The following is an 18,950-nucleotide window of genomic DNA, read 5'->3' on the forward strand; positions in this document are numbered from 1 at the left end:
AAGGCAGCGGGGCAGAGTTGGGGGATGGGGGTCGGGGACAAGGAGGCGGAAAAGACGGAGTTTGGGAAAGACGGGGTGGTGCTGGGGGAAGGGGATTGAAAGGGATCACACGAGGATTAAGCCCTTGGCTCTCAAAAACCATTTCATGGGAAAAGCCTTCCCAATGCTCCCACATGGCTCTGTCCTGCTTGGGTCTGGACCCAAAGTCTCAGTCCTTCCTGATTTTCCTGGGACCCCAGGTCCCAGACCCAGGGATCCCTAACAGAAGCTGTGCAGTGACTGCCCACTAATGGCAGGGTGTGGGGGAGCAGCTGCCAGGCGCACGGGTGGAAGACCTGGAGTTTGAGATGGCTGCCAGGCCACTGTAGTCCTGTCACCTCCTGCTACGAGGATGGGGTGTCACACAGCCACACACATAGGCATCCTCGAAGACGTAAAGGGCCCCCACCCCTAAGGCTTAAGGGATCTCTTAAAGGAGCTCAGATCTGGCTTATTTTGGGAAGGAAGACCTTAGGGGGAACATGATGGAGAGAAAAATCACATCCTTGTCGCCAGTGGGGTGGCGGGGCTGGGGTACCTGCTACCATTTTTATTCGTGGTCATAAAGGAAAAGCATCAACTCCAAACACATGGATCCAGGCTGTGATTCCAGAGTCATCAGTCCTGGCCTCATCAGAGCTGTCTGTAGGCGTCCTGGAAGCCAGCATCAAGACACCCCGGGCTTAAGCTCAGGTGTGCCTCTGGTTGACAGTCTGACCCCATACAATTCATGTTCCCCCAGCCTCAGTTTTCTTCTCTGTAACGTGAAGTGGATGTTCTGTTCCAGCACCAAGAACCTCTGTCCCTGAAGCATATCTGGAGCAGTGTGTCACTGGCTAATTGTGAGGACGCAAAAAGTCACAGGATGCTAAACCTCTATCTGTGTCCTTGCTAGTGAGTAACACTGAATTTGCATTTCCACTTCCTATCAAGAAAATCACAATAGGGGAAAGTTACTGAATGTTGTGGTGCTCAAGAAAAACCCAGTTTACCTTCAGCCCTGTCTGCCCTCGTCCTCCAGCACCTGTCGCAAGGCCCCAGGGGCAGTTCTCCTGTCTCCCTCGCAGTGAGACTGGCGGTGCTGCCGACAAGCCCATAGCAGCCACTGCAAGACCGAGACTCCTGGCCCAGCATCTCCCTCTGTCAGTGAATACACTCAGGAAGCTCCTTAGTAACGGACACTCTCCCAAGATGGACCCTGACCTCAGGGGGACAGCCTGTCAATTCCTTTGGAAACCCCTCATCTGTGCACAGGACTTGTGGGATTTGGACCGAGTCAGCCCTGAGGTCTCACTTCCAAAATTGTCTTGGATCCTAAAGAAATCTTCATGGATGTCCTCATTGCCCTCAAATCTGCAGGATTCTGGGACGTCAGGGGTAGACGAGGCCTCGGACGTTAGCACCTCTTTTGACTTCACCCACCCCCACCCCACGTAACTGATGATGAGACGGGGTGGGGGGTGGGGCAGGTGGGAAGGTGGCCTGCCCACAGTTACACAGCTACAAAGGACAGAGCGTAGGCCCGTGGCCAGGTCTCCCCCTCCCAGCACAGGACTCTTCCTGCGGCACCTTTTGCCTCCCCCCTTCCCGTCCCCTCCCACATCCCGGGCCTCAGCCCTGCACGCACTGGGGCATCCTGCTCCTCAGGCTCCTCCGACGTGGAGCCGCTAGTGTGGATGCTCCCGTCGGGCTCCTTGGTCCCGATGAGGGCAAGGGAGCCGGGCTTTGAGGATGGCGGCGCTCCATTCGGCAAGGCCTGCAGCAGACGGAAGTGACCATCAGGACACTGCCAGCTGCCCACCCCGGCGAGGGGCTCAGCTCCTGTCAGTCTGGAATCTTCTCACTAGAGTTTAGAAGCCTCATAGACTTAGAAATCTCACTATTCAGTACCTCCTCTAGAACATTACTTTTAAAATGCTATAATTTTCTAGTATCAATTTCTACTATTAAGATTTTTCTAAGCAGAGAAAGATCCTATTGTTCCAATTCCCATTTCTGCAACAGTAACTCAGTGACACAGTGATTCAGAGATCTTTCTTGGTGTAGAGCCTTGTCAAATACCTTCCAAAAGTCTGAGTAAATTCCACAAGCCAGCTTCCCCAATCATTAGTATTTTTTCCTTGACAGAGTAAATTAAATACCATACACAGGGAAACAGCTCATTTTCATTCATTTACCAAGTATTTACTGAGTATCTACTATGTGACAGAGTTATTCTAACTCCTGGGGACACAGACAAAATGTCCTGACCTTGGAGCTCACATTCTTGTTGTGGAGGTCAGGGGAGGTGTCCCCGTGAAGATGTCATTTTGATAAAGACCTGAAGGGGCAAATCATGCAGCTCTTGGGGCTGGGATCCAGGAAGTGGGACCTTGGAGCATCTGAGCAATAGCCCGGGGCCGGGACGCTGATGGCCTGACTGGATGCTCTGGCTTTTCCTCTGAGTGAGACCAGTGGAGGGTGTTTGGCTGCTGTGTGGAGACAGAGGGCAGCAGGGCTGGGGCAGGAGCAGGATGACTGGTCGGGAGATGACAGTGGCTTGGACGGGGACAGGGGCTACGAGGGGATGAGAAGAGGGGGGTTAGAGCCTATCTTGCAGGAAGGGGCTCACAGATTGTAGAGAGGGGTCAAGGATGTCTTCAAAGTTTTTGGTCTGAGCAGTTAAAAGAATGGAACTGGCACTGAGTCAGGTAGAGTTGGGGAAGAGCAGGTTTCAGAGCAGAGAGAGGATAGTGGGCTCGGCTCTGGACCATCACCTTTGGCCACCTGTGGTGCGCACACATGGAGACTTATGTGCCTGCAAGGTCAGTGCAGGGATGCGGGTTGGGCTGAGATCTCAACTGGAGAGTTGTTGGAGATGGCATTTAAAACAACTGGATGAGGTTGATATCAAGGTTAGCATAGATGGGAGATGTCTTTTTCACACTTTGGAGAGGATTCATTGTGATAATTCTCCTCATACCCTCCTCCTCATCACTCTGTTAACTAACTAACCCAAGTAGTAACTAAACCTGAGAGAGGTTTCTGCAGATACAGTTGGATCTGCTCCTGTGATGCCCAGAGAAGCCACTCTTATCACTTCCCTTCCTCCTCCCCATTATCGCTCATACACCGCTCCCTCGTTATCTCCTCTGCATCGTCTGTGCTTTATTGCTTCCGACTCCCTGACTGTGGAGCAAGTCTGGTGATCCGCTCACATCGCCTCCTCTGAGCACATCTCGAGCTGGAGACTTCCTAAACAACTGCTGAGCCGATCACGTGGCCTTACGGTAACCATGCTAAGTTGTTCACTTAACGCACACTGAGGGCTGACAGCTGCTGCAGCGCCTTGCAGGGAAGACAACGGGTATAAGCTACAGCAGCTTCCCTTCTAAGTTCCCCGAGACACGTGCACCACAGCGCTGGCACGGAGTGGGTGCCTGAGATGGACTTGATGAACGTCACATGACAAAGGGTTCATTTCTCTCGTAAGCAAAGAGCTTCTACAAATCAGAGATGGAAAAAGCCCTCCGAGGTTAGATATGAATATGCAGTTCACAGAAGAAAGTCACCAGGCTGACAACCATGTTTAAAGTGTCCAGTCTTACTGATAACTAAAGAAATGTCATTAAAATAATGAGATACCACGGGTTCATCTTTCAAATGAACTAAAAGTGAGTTAAAGAGCCAGCAAGAGCAGGGGGAGGGTGGCCGGAGGTGAGTGGTGGGGACACGGGCTTAACTTTCCAGGTGCAGAACTCTCCACCCAGCTTTTCCACCTCAAGAAATGTGTTTTTCAAGAAGGGCACTAAGAAAGTTATAAGTCAACTTACAAGACACTGAAAACCTGGATTGCCTCAAAATGTCAGCAAAAGTAGTTTTAAGGAGAACACTGCCCATGTTTCCATGAGAAACAGACCAGCTCGTTTGTCTGGTGGAGGATTTAAGACAAAGTCTAACTCCATCCAGTTCACTCAACAGCTGCCGTCTGTGCTCCCGTCCTGTGGGCCCCAGGCCACACGGCCCAACAGCCCATGGCCCAGGCCCCATTCCAACTCACCCCAAGCTCCCAGCACCAGTGGGATTTAAATTATTTGGGGGTGAGCCCGGTTGTATTTACCTTTATGTCCCTCCTGGTGCCAGGTTTGTGTGACCTCCTGCACATGGGAGGGACCCATAGGCACCTGGGTGGCAATGCGGCTGGAGGGTCAGGGACTCAGGCTTTGGTTTCAGACCCCGGCTCTGCCACCCATTGGCTCTGCAACTTGTGCAGCCCTCTGGGCCTCAGTTTCCTCCTCTGCAAAGCAGGTGTAATGACAGCCCTTCTCACAGGTTGTCTTAAGGATTAAGTAAAATAATAGATGCACAGAAACAGCCAATAAATTGGTTACGCTTAGATCTGCTGAATGAATGAACCTTCTGTCAATTTGCTGGACTGATTTGCTGCTCATTGTATACATTTGCAGGAGAAGAAAAGGTGCCCAGTTTTCTTTTAAAACTTTATCAGGAGTCGCCTCTTTAGCCACAGCTTCTGATGCTACACCAGAGTGGGCTTTGCTGTAGTCAGAACGAGGCAAAGCCTCAGCCGTGGGCCAGTCCCAAATGACATGCCATCCCAGAGAGCATCAAACCCCACAGCTGTTCAGTTCTCATGACTGCAGGGTTAGGTGAAAGATTACAAGGAAAGAAGTATTTTCCAGATTCAGCAGAGGATAATAGAGCGGTCAATTTCTGTAGCAGCCACTGATGGCTTCTAAGCAGATGGACTGTCAGGAGGTGTGTGGTCAGTGGGGAAGCTGCTAAGGGCATGAGGGAGGCCCTGCACCCAGTGCCAAGCAGAGGGCAGGACTACAGGGGGCTTCCCTTCCTGTCCTCTTCCTTCTTATTTCCTGATCCTGCTGCTTCCAGCCATTCTCCCCAGCATCCACGTCACTTCTGTGGCTTCAACTGCCTCCCATCCCTGGGCAGGTGGCCCTCATCCTAACCCAGCCGCCCTCCTGAGTGCCACTTACACATTTCCAGTGGTCTCCCCTCCAGACAGTGCCTTGGGATACAGCATAATCACCTTGATTCCAGTGTTCTCCTAGAAACCAACTGTTGCTCTGAAAGGAGGCTCCCACTAGCCTCCTGCTCAACGGGACTCAGAATTGCTTTTTTGCCAACCTGCACCTCCTCTCGCCTACTCTGCCACCTCTAAGTCCCACCAACTCTTCAACGATCTCACCTTTAACCCCTTCCCTTCCCTCCCCCCAGCCCAGGGGTGGATGGGGACTCACTGAGCCATTGAGGCCATTTTGGGCGGCCGTCTTCTTCACCTCTGGCTTGGATGCAATGATAAGGTAGGTTTCAATGCCTTTCTCGTCCAGGTAATCGCAGCGGCTGCCCCCATCGCCTGGCTCCACATCGAACTCTCCTTTCAGGCAGTCCAAGGTGCTCTGGGAGATGTGCACGCGCCTGGATTATGGCGAGAGAGGCCCTGAGCACAGGCAGGAGGGCAGCCCCGCCCCACCCTGCAGACAGTCAGGGGACAGTGGCTGGACCAGGCAGCTGCTTGGGCCTGTATCTCCAGGGCACGTGGAACGTGCTGTTCCTAAGAGCAGTGGCAGGGAAGTCTTGACCCTCACTGGCTGTGTGGGCAGCATGGTACCTGCCCTTCTCTGAGCCTCAGTGTTTAATCAGTAAGACAGTTTGTCCTCACAGGCTTCCGAGGGTATCAAATGAGATAAGAAATTAGAAGTCTGCTCTGAACACTAAGATCCATGAAGTCTGATTATCACCCACTTCATGTGATTATCAGTTGCAACACCTGTGTCAGGGGGTAAGAAACTCTTTCTGGGGAGTCACCACTAGGGAGGGAATTTTGGCTGTATTCGAGGGAAGCTCCCTGGCCCAGGAGGGGAAGGTTTCACTGCATCCTTGGTCCACCCTGAGGTGGCAGCAATTTGAAGCAGCAAATGTAACTGCAAAAGAGGAAAGCAGTCAGCCCCGCCTGATTTGCACAGTCTGTCAAAGAGCTCAGGTGAGATGCGCAGGTGCATCAGAACCATGGATAGCTACCTCAGAGCCTGTTGCTGATAACGACGCCCTCCAGGGACATGTGCACCCTGGAGGAGCTATAGCCATGTGTGACCACAGAGCCCGGCGGCCCCACGATGGGTAAAGGGGGCAAGATGACCGACTCCTGCAGAGCTCCAGGCAGGAGAGGCCCAGGAGGCCGACACCCAAGAAGGAAGGCTGCTCCTGGATGGAACAGTCCCCTCCCTCGGCCCCCACACCTGCCCCGGGGATGGAACACGCACTCACCCTGGGATGCCGCCGGCTTCCATCTTGTTGGCCACGGTGACGTCGGTGGACCACACGTCGTACTGCCAGCGCTTCTGGCCCAGGACGCCCCCCAGCACGGTGCCTGTGTGCACCCCCACACGCATGTCCACCCCGGTCTTCGTCTTCTCCCGCACATACCTTCCAGGTCCACACAGAAGGGAGGAGGGGTCAGGCTGCCCGTGGCACGGTGGACAGCCCCCCTCTCCCCCAGCAGGAGGAATTCTGCACAGGCCTCCTCCTCTCCAGGCCAAGGGCCTACTGGCTGCCCTACCGCTTTCTGCCTGCGTCTGAGCTGAGCCACCTGCAGCCGAGGTTACAGCAGGCTACAGCCTGAGCCCAGAGTCAGCCATCACAGGCCAGTGTGATCTGGGGTGGGGGTGGGGGGCATGAACAGCAGTGGGACCCTCTGCCCCTGAGCAACCTCCAACTGCTCTCTTCTAATCATCCATGTACTCATCCGAGCAGCTGACGCTTCTCTGAGCACCTACTATGTGCCAGGCCCTGTGTGACGCACTATGTGCACAGTGGGAACAGTTCCTCGCTTGGGAAATCCAGAAGGAGACAAACAGGAATTTCAGAACCGTGCCTGATGGTGACAGGAGTGGAGGTAAAAGGCTCTGCCCTGAACTAAGGCCCCTGGGGAAAGGCAGCACCTGCTTCTTTCCAGCCAATCCTGGAGGGGGCTTTAACCTAGAAGATGGTAAAAATGCAAAACCACCCGCTCCGAGACGGCAGCGAAGCAACACACCCAATTCCTGGACTCCATCCTGTGGGAGAAGCCTCAGCAAGGAGCTGCAGGGTCTGATGCCACCCAGGGCCCACCAGAGGCCGTGAGCTGATGGGAAGGAGCACCAGGCTCAGGGGCAGTGACAGCATTGGAGAGGAGCCAGGTGACTCCACCATCCTACCAGCAGTGCAGGCAGGAGCCCTGGCCAGGAGCTCAGAGGCCAGGGTTCCAGTCCCATCTGTGCTGCCCCATATATCTTGTGACCTCAGCAGTCACTTCACTGCTGTACTTGGACTTTCTGATCCAAGAGATGGACATGGACATCCTTAACCCTATCTGTCCTGGGGGGTGGGGGTGGGTCATGATGAGAAAACACTGAGAGAGGAGATGGGGAACACTTGGGGAGACAATTAAGCAAATGTAAGGTGGCAGAATTTTATGATGTCTGCAACTTCCAGCAGAAAAAAAGTGGACTAAGCATAGAAAAGCACCCCTCAGAGAAGCCTTGCAGTTTCCCTCAGCTGTGAGGAAGGCAAGCTCTGCCCAGCTTCCCTGAGCCTGGGACCGAGGGACCTACCGACCTTGCAACACCCACATTACACCCTGAGAGCACTCCTCAGGGGCCTGGGGTGTGCCGGGCCCACCAACACAGACCAACGTGGAAGGCCTGCCTCCCACACGGGTCCAGGGCTGGGACGTATGCTCTGGGAGGCCCCCCTTCACCAGAGGCACCCCACTTACGAGATGGCCTCCACCATGGCAAGCCCCATGAGGATGGAGCAGACGGCGTGATCCTCCCGGTAGTCAGGCAGGCCGCAGATGCAGTAGTAACAGTCACCCAGGATCTTAATCCGGAGCTGGTGGTATTTCTGGAAGGGCAGGGTGTGGACCACGGTGTAAGTCCCTCCTCAGAGCCGAAGAGAAAGCAGAAGGAGGACAGGTGGGAGGATGTGGTGGGAGCCGGGGGCGGGGGGAAGGCCCAGGCCACAAGGGTGGCGCCCCCACCTGGCAAGCCAGGTGGATCGGGGTACTTACGGCCGCCAGCTTGTCAAAGCGGGCAAAGAGCTCGTTGAGCAGCTTCACGAGCTCCTGGGCACTGCAGGCCGAAGACAGCTGGGTGAAGCCCACGATGTCAGCAAAGAGGATGCTGTGAGAGGATAGAGGCCACAGGCTGAGGCCGAGGGTGGCAAGCTGGGCTCCACGCCAGGCCCACTGCCAGCTCCTGCTCCAGCGCCCAGGCAACCAGGCCCTCGCTCGAGCCCCAGGGCAGTGGGACCCTGGCACTGCCAGGGCGCGTTCAGGGCTCTGACTTTTGGTCATCCTGTGGGTGGTGTCTACACAATGACGGGGCTGGACCACGTGGCCTGTCAGCCCCAACGTTCCTCAGCAAGGCGGCTCCCACAGGGGCTGAGGCTCACACCATGGTGTGGCCATGCTTCTAGTCCCTGGGAAGTCTCTTGAGCCCCACAGGGCTCAGCCAACCCTCCAAAAACCCCCGTCCTGTGCTCAGAGCCCACGCCCACGGCCAGTGCACCTGACATTCTCGTGGCGGTACATGTACATGGTGTTGAACTGTTGCTGGTCCTTTTGGCTCTCGTCCTTCTTCATGTCCTTCAGCATCTCATCGGCCACGTGCTTGGGCAGGATGGAAAGCATAAGGTTCTCCTGTGGGGGAGGAAGGTTAGTAGGGAGGGCAGAGGCAGGCACAGACACTCGGGGAAGAAATGCCCTGACCCTGGTGACAGATGTCAACTGGGAACCAGGTGACCTTCCACGGAGGCCCTGCAGCACAGACCCACCCCGGGAAGCAGAGGTGCTAGAGTGGGAGATCACAGGAGGGAGAAATCCAGGCAGAGGCGCCTTGTCAGGAAGCACTGGCCCCGTGCCCTGCGGAGGAAAGGCAAGTGATGGCGGTGCCCGGGGAAGGGTGGTGGAGAGATGTCTGAGGGGGAACCTCGAGGGCAGGTCTGTAGGATGGAAACTGTAAGCGAGCAAGAGAACTGTGGCTAATGGCACAGAGGTGACTAAACTGAGGCCCATGGGACGAGGCAACAGGAAATGAGCTCAGCCTGGGAAAAGTGGGGGGGGGCAGGAGGAGGCAGAGAGAGCTGGGGGGACAAGACATGTGGCTGGAGGGCGCGGCCTTTGACCCCGAGGTGCAGAGGTGTAGCAGTTCCGGGTGACCAGGCCAGTGCCGCAGGGTCAGCCGCTGAAAGGGGAGAAGTGGGGCGGGGAGGGGAGGTTCACAGTCCAGGAGTGCTGTGTCCAGTCACCTGAGGCACAGGAGTTATCTGGGTCCAGGACGGGTGGCCAGAAAGCCAAGGGCTACTGCCTATGTCCTCAGCACCTGGGGCTTGACTAGGGGTCATGGGACCACAGTGAAACTGAGGCTGCAGGTTCCAGGCCTCAGCAGTGACACGGAGAACACCCACCGTGGGCCTGGACTGGGGGTGGGGGGTGGGGCTGGAGGAGGTGGAGGAGGGTGGAGGGGGGTGGGCCCTGCGTGGGCCCTGCCCATTCCCGCTCTCTGCTATTGTTCCTCAGCCCTGAAACCAGAGAACCCAGCTCTCCCTGCCTTTTAGACACACCCGCTCTGGGGCAGGAGCCCTGAGGTATGAGGTTGACTCCTCTCCTCTGGATGGGGGGCAGCCACCAGGCCCCCCAAGAGTCTGGTGTTGTATCCAGGCCTCTGCCCCCTGTAGGCCAGAGGGCTGGGGCCTCACCTCCCCTGGGGAACAGCTCAGCTGTAGGGCAGCCCCTCCCTTCTCTGCCCAGGAAGGTCTGCTGGCCAGGAGCCCCTGGCTTGCTTGCCATTTGCATAGGGAGGTCCTTGTGTCCTCTGTTTTCATGGAGAAAGTCAATTCCTGCAGTGAACACCACTCTAAGAGTTAAGTCCCCCTCTGCCCAGTGTGCCCAGCACTGGCTCTTGCCTGAAGCACATACCGCGGTTACTCCCATTACCCTCCCATTTGCGCAGCAATGTCTCTCCCACTGTGAAGAACCTCTCAAATGGCAGCAGTACAGCTTAGGAATGAGAAGGCAAAATAACCCCAGTGCACCCTGCCTGGCTCCACCTGAGCCCAGGAAGTAGCAACTGGGTCTCCTGGGGCCCAGGAGCCAGGGCAGAGCAGGTGCTGAAGACCCCGGGGCCCGGTGCTTGGTACCCCCAGCCCAGCCACGTGCAGGGAGGGGAGGCCCTATGCCAGGGGTCTGAGGACTTCTCCCCAGACCTAAGCCAGCCACTATGGAGAGAGCTCTCAGCCTGGGAAGAAGATGAGTCTCTGGGAGGATTTTCAAGAAAAGTCAAAGACACGCAGCCCTGCCAGCTCTGGAGCTGCTGGGGTCCTGAGGGGGAGAAGGTGTGAGGTGGGGTGGGGTGGGAGCAGTGAGGGCCAGGACAGGAACCCCGGGGGTCCTGGCCCATCCCAGGTGCGGCCCTGCCCGTGCCAGGCTGGCAGGGACAGGGGGTCCAACTACCTGGCTCAGACCCCAGCCCTGCCACTTACTCCCTGTGTGGGAGTAAGGCCATTACGACACCTTCCCCTGCCTTGGTGTCCTCGCCCGTAAAACAGGAGGGCTGAGTGACTCGTTTCCATAATACACTTGGAACAGTGTCTGTACACAGCAAGTGCTCAATAGACTTCAGCTGTTCTTGCATCACTTGAAGTGTTGCTGAGGGCACTGAGCCAGAAGTGTCTCAGAAAGACAAGGTCTAAACTTCCCCCAGGCTTTGAAACTGGCCACAGGTTCGCAGATGAAGAGTTCCAGTGGGAGGTCAGGGTCGCAGAAAAGCTTCTGGGCCCTCAGCCAGGTCCTATGGGTTCTGTCCGGCTCCAGTGGGGTGATGAGGGGACACAGAGAGGGATCCTGCCTTCCACGTGAATCTCAGCCTCTGTCCGCCCACAACATGTGCATGTGGGGTGCACACAAATGTAAGGAAGAGGCCCATGTGTGAAGAGCAGGCTGGGGTCCCCAGCAAGTGAGCACAGAGGGGCCGCGCCTGGCAGCCACAGCCCTTGGTCAGGCCTTCCCCACCCCCTTGGGCCCTCCCTCAGAACCCTGTCCTCCCAGAAAAGCCTCTCTGGCTCCCCGGGAACCTTGGGAAGGTCAGACTACAGTCCAGTCCTGTGAGGTGCCCTGTGCCCCAATTTCGTTAGAAACAAGCCAGGCCTCCCCAGGGATGGCCCACACTGCCTGCTGCTAGCAAGGCCTGGGCTCCAAGATGGGCAGCCAGGGCAGGAGAGAGACGGCGGCAGCAGCAAAAAGCAGTGCAGCCCTGACACCCAAAAGCAGGCTCCCCAGACGCCCACAGAGCAAGAAGACCGCCCACTTATCTCTGGGGGTACGACGTGGGGAATTTTCACTTTTTGCATCATATGCTTCTGTAACTTTTCCAAGAGAATAGATGAGTTCTGAAAGCAGATAATCATTAAATGTCAATGTTTAAAATTACAAGAAAGCAGCTGTGGTTGTCAGTTAAGGCTGCCCGTTTACCCATGTGGTTTACAGAAACCTTACATCAACCTCAAAAGGTTAAGCGTCACTCTCTCGGGAACGGTCACCTCACCCGCCTGCCACCTCTCCAGAGAGCCCCCTCGCCGTGCCCAGGCGTGCTCGTCCCCCTCCTCACTTGCACCCGGTTTACCGGTGTCACTAACGGCACTGGCTTTGTTTGCCCTTATATTTCAGAGCTTCTAAAATCATTTCCGAATCCCGGCGCCTTTTAAGAGTGTGTGATGTTAGCGATGGGTCTTCTAGAAAAATCCTCATATACACAAAGAGGATCCTTGACATCCATTCTCAGAGTCCAAGTTAAAGACCCCAACACCTCATATGTGTCCTTGGAGTAGGAGAGAGGCTGGGATCCAAGTACACTTGCCTGGTGGGTCCCAAGGAGGGGACAGGGGTGGATGGGACAGCGGCCACCCAGAGCGGCCTCAGGCCCAGAGCTGCTGGATGTGGCGAGGTCTCCTAAAATAGCAGTTCCTATATGTTTTGGGAGCCATAAAAAATTCCAAGCCTCTGACCTATTAATGGCTCTTCTGGGAATTTATCCAACAGAAATAATCCAAATGAAGTGAAAAGATTTATGTGCAAGAAGAACTTCATTGCAACACCACTTACACTTTTGGAAAAACTCTTTAGCAGCCCAAATGCCCAGCAAGTGGCTAATTAGATTGTAATACATCCTCTGGATGGAAGATGATGCAACCTTAAAAATGACCTCGATGAAAACTGTTACAAGAAAATGATGAGAGAGAAGAGCAAGCCACAAAACTGCTCTGTGAATGTGATGCTGGACGTAAGTGCACCTAAATAAAGGCAGAAGGACACATTCACAGGAGAGAAGGGTAATCTCATGTGGGAGACGGAACTGAGAGAAGACTTTACATGTTTTTCAAAATTACGATACGATTGCTATGCCCCTGCTGCTTCGTGTTTAAGTTATGTTTTAAACTGGAAATAAACACAAAACGTCCTGTTAACCTCCAGCCATGACTCTGACTCCCAGCTCGTCTGTAACTACCACGGTTTTCTTAGAAACAGATGATCCCTGCAAGGCAGCTGGGCCGGCTCTGGACTCCCACGTCTGCTTGGACATAACCCGAGAAAGGAGACCGAGGGCCAGGTACACAGCAAGGAGGTCACAGCCCCGCAGCAGATCGGGGAGGCGGAAGTGACAGACCAGCACCCTGGGCTGGCCTCCTTCTGCAGTTCTCAGAAGCACCAGAACTCACCGGGCAAATGGACACTCGTGACCAGTATCAAAATCATCCCTCTTCTTCGCTATACCTTTCTCATCTACCCTACATGTTCACCCATGTGTAATACCGCCTCCATTTCGCAGGTGACCGAATCGAGGCGTGGAGGGTGAAGTGGTTTGTCCCACATCCTCAGATGTAACTTGGAATCACTCAGCACTGCTACCCAATGGATCAGACACCTGCAGCGAGCCCCAGCTCTGGGAGGTCCCCTGGTTCAGCTGAGTCCATCCCATGAGACCTAAGGCCTCATGACCCTGATTCCAGCCTGCAGAGCTGTGGCCTCGGCACCACTTGGGGCTCACCCAGCCAGGCCCAAGGATCCTCAGGCAACTGGTAACCACATGGAAGTCTGGAAGCACCATTTGAGGAGAAGGAGTTAAAGGAAAGGAAACCAAGGGAAAGGCACAGCCGTGGTGGTGCAGCGGGGAGTGGCTGACTGGTGCACCCAGAGCAAGATCACTACTGGAGACTCCTGCCTCCAATGCCATGCCCAAGCAGGAGGCAAAACCCCCAACTGGGATTTGGGGATTAGAAAGAAACAGAACACTTGAAACCCAAGGACAGGGCAGCAGTGAGATTCATGTCAAGGTGGAAATGGCAACGCACCTCCAGAAGCTTGGACTCATATGGTCAAAGATGCAGAGGTCCAGCGCTCACCCAGTTCCCTCTAAGAAAGCCAAAACCCACTGATGATCACAGTCCCAAAGGACTGGGCGTGGAGAAGATGTGGTCAAAGCCTGTCATGATAAATGAAGGAGGAAGGGGGAGGGCATTCAATAATATGGATAATCTTTCATTTACTTTTTCTTCTCCTTTAACCATTTTTTATTCTTTAAAGTAGTTGTTCTGTAATGTCATTTTCAAAACTGAATTGAAATCAGCACGCCCCATCTCTTTAAAACGGCTGGTATTTTGAATTCCAATGCTCAGCACTCATTACATGAATTCCTGTAATCATCTCCAGACCCCTTCCTATCATGTTCCTTTTACAAAAATGGTATCTGTGCAGGGGCCGCTTTTCTCAAGACTGTGCCTTTTTAGGCTTGAGGTGCCCTGTGCTTGCTTCACACGTGGATGGTGACTTTTAGTGACACAGCGGAAGTTTGCCAGAAAACTGGACTGTTGAAAATGACACTTCATTAGCTTGAAGCTACTTTTAAAACCTAATGGTCTGGACTGAAAGGAGGAATGGAAGTTGGGCGTTGAAGAGACAGATGTGGAGATCATAATGACCATCTCCAAAGCAGGCTTCGCTGAAGAGAAAGCATTTTAAGGTCCTGAGAGAGGAGGTGGTGGAGCTGCTGAGTCCTCCCCCCTCAGGGAAACAGATCGCCCAGGCCTTGGTCAGAGACTGATCACGCGGTAAGGGAACTGGAGCCCGGGCACCCGAGGGTGGGCTGAGGCGCTGCGTTCTGGCCCAGGGAAGAGAGGGCTCTGTGGTGTCACAGGGACTCTTCCAGACTGAAGAGAGCTGTTATGTGGGGAAGGGATGTGTGGCCCTGGAGGCCCCCGGAGGGAAAACGGCGGGGACCAGACTGTTGCTTCCAGCAGAGGAAGGATTTTCTATAAGTCAGAACAGTTCAAATAAAGAATGTGCTGCCCTGAGAGGCGGTGACCTCCCATCCCCAGAGAGGAGGCTGCAGGAAGGGAACCACGGATGGAGGGCTGGCCCAGAGGCGGGGTTTGGAGACACGGGTGCCGAGATGAGGCTCCACACAGTGGAGGAAAGCGGGTCAACTGCCTCACGCAGCCTCTGCCAGGCCCTGCAAGGCTCTGACGGGTATCCTAGAAACACATGGCAATGGAAGTCAAGGCCCTGACTCTCTGGGAAAAGAACCAAATAAGGTCCAGAAAGAGAGAAAGTCTCCAGTAGGTCTTGTGGGTAGAACAGAAAACTGCCTTGATCCTGGGGAGAAGGACCCAGGCCTGCCCTGGGATGGGGTGAGCAGACTCAGGTGGGGTTGGGGGGTCCTGGCCCCTGGGAGAAGAGACCACCGTGGCCCCGGCCCAGGAGGCCCAGCCTCCTGGGCTGGGGTGTCCTCACCTCGGCCAGGCTCTGGGAAGGAACGGATCAAGCCCCCTTCTCCTTGGCGGTGACTCAGGACTGAGACAGAGAAGGAGGCCAGCACTGCTCCCAGGGGCTCCGAGTCATTGCAGCTGATACTCTGAGGAGGCATTCAGGAGTTAATTACAGCAGGGTGGCCAGCGGGGATTTGGATAAATGAGCTTGGCTGGTGAGAAGCTAAGTTTCTGCAACACCCTTGTGAAAGGGGCAGAGGGAGACAGATTTAAATGGAGAAAGAGATTGGCAGTGCCCAGGTGGCCGGTGCGTCCGTGCGTGTGCAGTGTCTGTGTGAAGTAAATGGGTGAAATCCGTTTAAAGTATGTGTGTGTCCTTGTGTATCCCGTGTGTACCCTACATATGTGCTATGTATACACACACACACACACATACATGTCGCTACCCACAGCTGACTGTAGACATGTCTGTTTATCCAGATTCTTGAGTTTTCAGGCCAGTTAGAAGCCAAAAGATCACTGGACCCCACCAGGTGCCCACCCTAGCCTGACCCCCTCAGCAGAGGAGGCAGCAGGAAGACGGAAATGCAAAGGAGGACCTGGCCTGTTAGCCAGGGAGGTCAGGGCCCAAAAAGCTCACCTTTCCCTGATGAGAGGACAGAGGACCACAACACGTGAAATCTGGATGCTCCAGCGCAGCTGTCTGTGTATGAGCAGATGACTGCCAGTGAGACTAGGGGGCCATGTGCAGCCCCCTCCAAAAGACATGGGCACGACCTCAGTCACTCAAAGTCACTCAAAGAACTGTCAAGGTAAGGAGTCTTCCAAGAGCTCTGACAGGCAGGGCCGTCAAGTCACGTGCTGACTGGCTGCTCCCACAGGGCAGGACCACTTTGCTGTCTTCAGCCAAAGGCTGGGAGAGTTCAGAGGAGGGAGAGGTTGCATAACTCAAAAACCAGCCTATCTTTAAACTAGACCTTCCCATGCCAAACAGGCTCCAAGCCAGCATCCCCAGAGTTGCCCAGGTAGATGGGCTCCAAGATGGAAGCAGGGTCACATTCAATCTCAGGGTTCTCAGCCCAGCACTCATACCCAGCTAGAGTCAGGGAGGGGACGCTGAGCACACAGGACTGCAGGTCACCTGCCTTGGCTCCTATACGGGCCAAGGTGACCACTATCTCCGGGGACAGCCCTTTGGGCCTAAAGATAGCCACCCTTGTATAGTATCTGGAGCCCTCACCAAGAGAGCATGGCACAAAGCAGGTGCTCCTTGGAGGTCTGGTGAGTTAGTGAGCTGTCAACTAGGAGATGCAGCCCGAGGGGCGAGCCATCGTCCCCTAGAACAGCACTAACAGCACCTTCGGCCGTCAGGGAGATGTTCTGTAATCGGGGCCAGCCACATGCAGCTACTGAGCAGGTGGAATGTGACTAGTGCAAAGGAGGAATTGGTATTTATTTTAAAATTCTAATTAATTTTAATTGAAATAGCCACATATGTCTGGTGGCTACCATATCGGACAGTGCAGCTCTCGAATACAACAGCAGCGATCAAGTCCAGCTCTGGTGCCAACTCCGCCAGACAGAGAGCAGCTGCCTGGAGCACTGTGTTGAGAAGGATGCTGAGGTAATATCTGTGATCCGTGGAGAGGAGTGCTACAATGTCCACACACACCACCTGCTTCCTTCCTGGACCCAGAAGCAGCAGCTCACCTCCAGGCTGAAATCCTTAGAGCCATCCTTGACTTCCCCCTCTCCCATCTCCAGTTCTTCCCAGCAGTAAATCCTGTTGGTTCTGCCTTCAAAACATATGCAGGATCCTCCATCCCCCCCATACTGGTCTGGGCCACCCTCCTCTCTCACCGAAGTAATGCAGGTCTCCCTGTTTCCACAGCTGTCCCTTCTCTATCAGCAGTCAGACCAATCCATTTAAAACCCACAACCCTCCAATGTCTCCCATTTCCCTTAGGGGAAAAGCTAAGGTCCTAACGAGGCCCTTTAGGGTCTGGCCATGACCTCTCTGCCTCACCTCCTACCTCTCATCCCCCCACTTCTGCTCCACCTGCACTGGCCACCTTGACGTCCTGTGAACATAACTCAGGGCCTTTGCACTTACTGCTCATCTCTCTAAACACAGCATGGCTCACACCTTCACTGCCTTCAGGTCTCTGCTCAAATCTCATCTCATCTGAAAGCCTCCTCTGGCCACGTGATACAAACAGCAACCCCACTCACCTCTGGCACACTCTATGCTCCTTCCCCTGCTTTATCTCCATTGCCCGTCCCTCCTAAGACAGCATATACTCATTTGTTTAATGTCTGTCTCCCCCAGTAGAATCTGTTCTGCTCACAATTGTATCCCCAGTGCCTAGAAGTATGCCTGAAACATCTGTAGGATAAATGCCCTGTTTCAGACATTCTGAAAACCTCATATTCTGTTCCCATTTCACAAAGAGGCTGGGGCTCAAAGGGCATAAGTAACTGACTCAAGGTCATGTGACAAGTAAGTGGCCTGGCTCGGACGTGAATGCAGGTCTTACTCTGAACCCTGTGTTGTCAGACCCTCCCATTTCCAAGGCAGTCAGAAATACAAGTTTTTATATAAAATTTTATATACCAACTTTTTAAGTATTAGAAAATTTTGAAGCTCTGGGCAGGTCATACAGAAACTGATAGGCCGGGTGCAGTCCAGGGATGGCTCACCTGCTTCTCCTAGTGGGTAGATCTCTGACTAGAGGCCCTCACTGGGAGGAGAGGGGCCAGGGCGGGCCAACTCCCCTTCTGGGTTTGTTGTAACAATTAAAACTTAGCCCAGGGCTTGGCACAAAGTCGTTGTTAAAAAAAAAAAAAAACTATTCCTATTATTCAACAAAACTTCATTCTCACAGCCAGATGAGGGTGGGGACGCACCACAACCCTGACCACACTGGACCTGGACAATAGACTCTACAGCTGTTTGGAGAGAAAAGTGCTGCTGGAGGATGTGGCCAGGGCCCTTGACCCTCCAGAGCCAGGCGGGGACCCAGCTCAGAAGCCACACAGCCCACACCCGGGGCCGCCCATCAGCAGCACTGCCAGCACCGCCAGCGCCCGGTCCACCTGACACAGCAAACACCCCCCCACCGGCAGGGCCCCCCCGTGGCTTTAGAACAACCTGTCCTCTGTGGGCTCATCACTTGCATCATCTAACGTGGATTTGTTTTGCTGAATCCTGGGATGTTAGAATGAAGAACATTCTGTGAAATCCAAGAGGTAGGAGTTGGAAATGGCAGAAGCACTAATTCCTACTTCACGCCACAGGAAATTCACCTTCTGGCTTTTCTCAAACCAAGAGGCCTTCGAGGCTAAGATAAACACTGAAAGATACCCGTGAGTGGTTCTGTGGAGAAGGTAAGATAGCAAGTCCCTCTGCAAGCTGGTGTCGGGGGTTTCCTGTGTGCCTCCTGTCAAGGAGGGTTTGTCGATGGGTTTGTCCCACCTACATCAGGTGCTTATAACACGACGTCGTGGGAGGAGGCAGAGGCAGGGGCATGCTCCTCCTCTCCCCCCACCCCCACTGGTTCCCCAGGAGGCAGGGCCCCAGCCCAACCTCACTGTTGCCAGGACAACAGAGGGCATCTGAGGGCTGACACTGGAAACCCAACCCCCAGGCTAGGGTTCCTCTGTCTCTGTCTCCCAGTCACCCTGCCTCCCCTCCCCCCACCAACAGAGGCACAGCTCACTCCAGGCCTTCTCCTCACAGCTAGAGGTCTAGAAGGGAGCAGTGAAGCAGGCTCAGGCGGAGGGCAAGGGCAGAGACATTCAGAAAGACAAGAGACTGAAGCTGAGCTTACGGAATGGCAGCGTTCCGAGTGCCAAGCTCTGGGGCTCCCGGGAGAGAAGTCTGACTCTCATGCTAAGAGGTCTTCCCTTGGAGACCTGCTCAAGGGCAGAAGGTCATCCACCTACGGAAAGACTCCTGCACGAAGAAGAAACACTATCCCTGGTCATAGGTGCCCCTGGGCTTTGGGTTGAAGGAGGAGGAGAGGCAGATACAGTGGCTGTTCTGTCTGCACACCCCCCACCCCCAGGAGCTGAAGGGGGACCACCCAGCGCTCCCC

The 18,950-nt window shown here is 54.6% G+C and overlaps 1 protein-coding gene across 7 annotated transcripts in view; it reads right to left on the reverse strand.

Annotated features, from left to right (window-relative positions):
* Positions 1-18,950, reverse strand: part of ADCY3 (adenylate cyclase 3) — a 75,751-nt gene that overhangs the window by 12,146 nt on the left and 44,655 nt on the right. For 6 of the 7 annotated variants that reach the window (XM_032497142.1, XM_032497137.1, XM_032497138.1 and 3 more), the window contains exons 4-9: positions 8,604-8,734; positions 8,105-8,216; positions 7,811-7,938; positions 6,322-6,480; positions 5,295-5,472; positions 1,667-1,795 (exon numbers count right to left, since the gene is read on the reverse strand). In XM_032497142.1, coding sequence (XP_032353033.1) covers positions 1,667-1,795; positions 5,295-5,472; positions 6,322-6,480; positions 7,811-7,938; positions 8,105-8,216; positions 8,604-8,734 — 837 coding nt within the window. The remainder of the gene's footprint in view (positions 1-1,666; positions 1,796-5,294; positions 5,473-6,321; positions 6,481-7,810; positions 7,939-8,104; positions 8,217-8,603; positions 8,735-18,950) is intronic. The other variant, XM_032497140.1, reaches the window with a different exon arrangement.

The sequence above is a fragment of the Camelus ferus genome, chromosome 15, assembly GCF_009834535.1.
Source record: "Camelus ferus isolate YT-003-E chromosome 15, BCGSAC_Cfer_1.0, whole genome shotgun sequence".
Lineage (NCBI taxonomy): Eukaryota > Metazoa > Chordata > Mammalia > Artiodactyla > Camelidae > Camelus > Camelus ferus.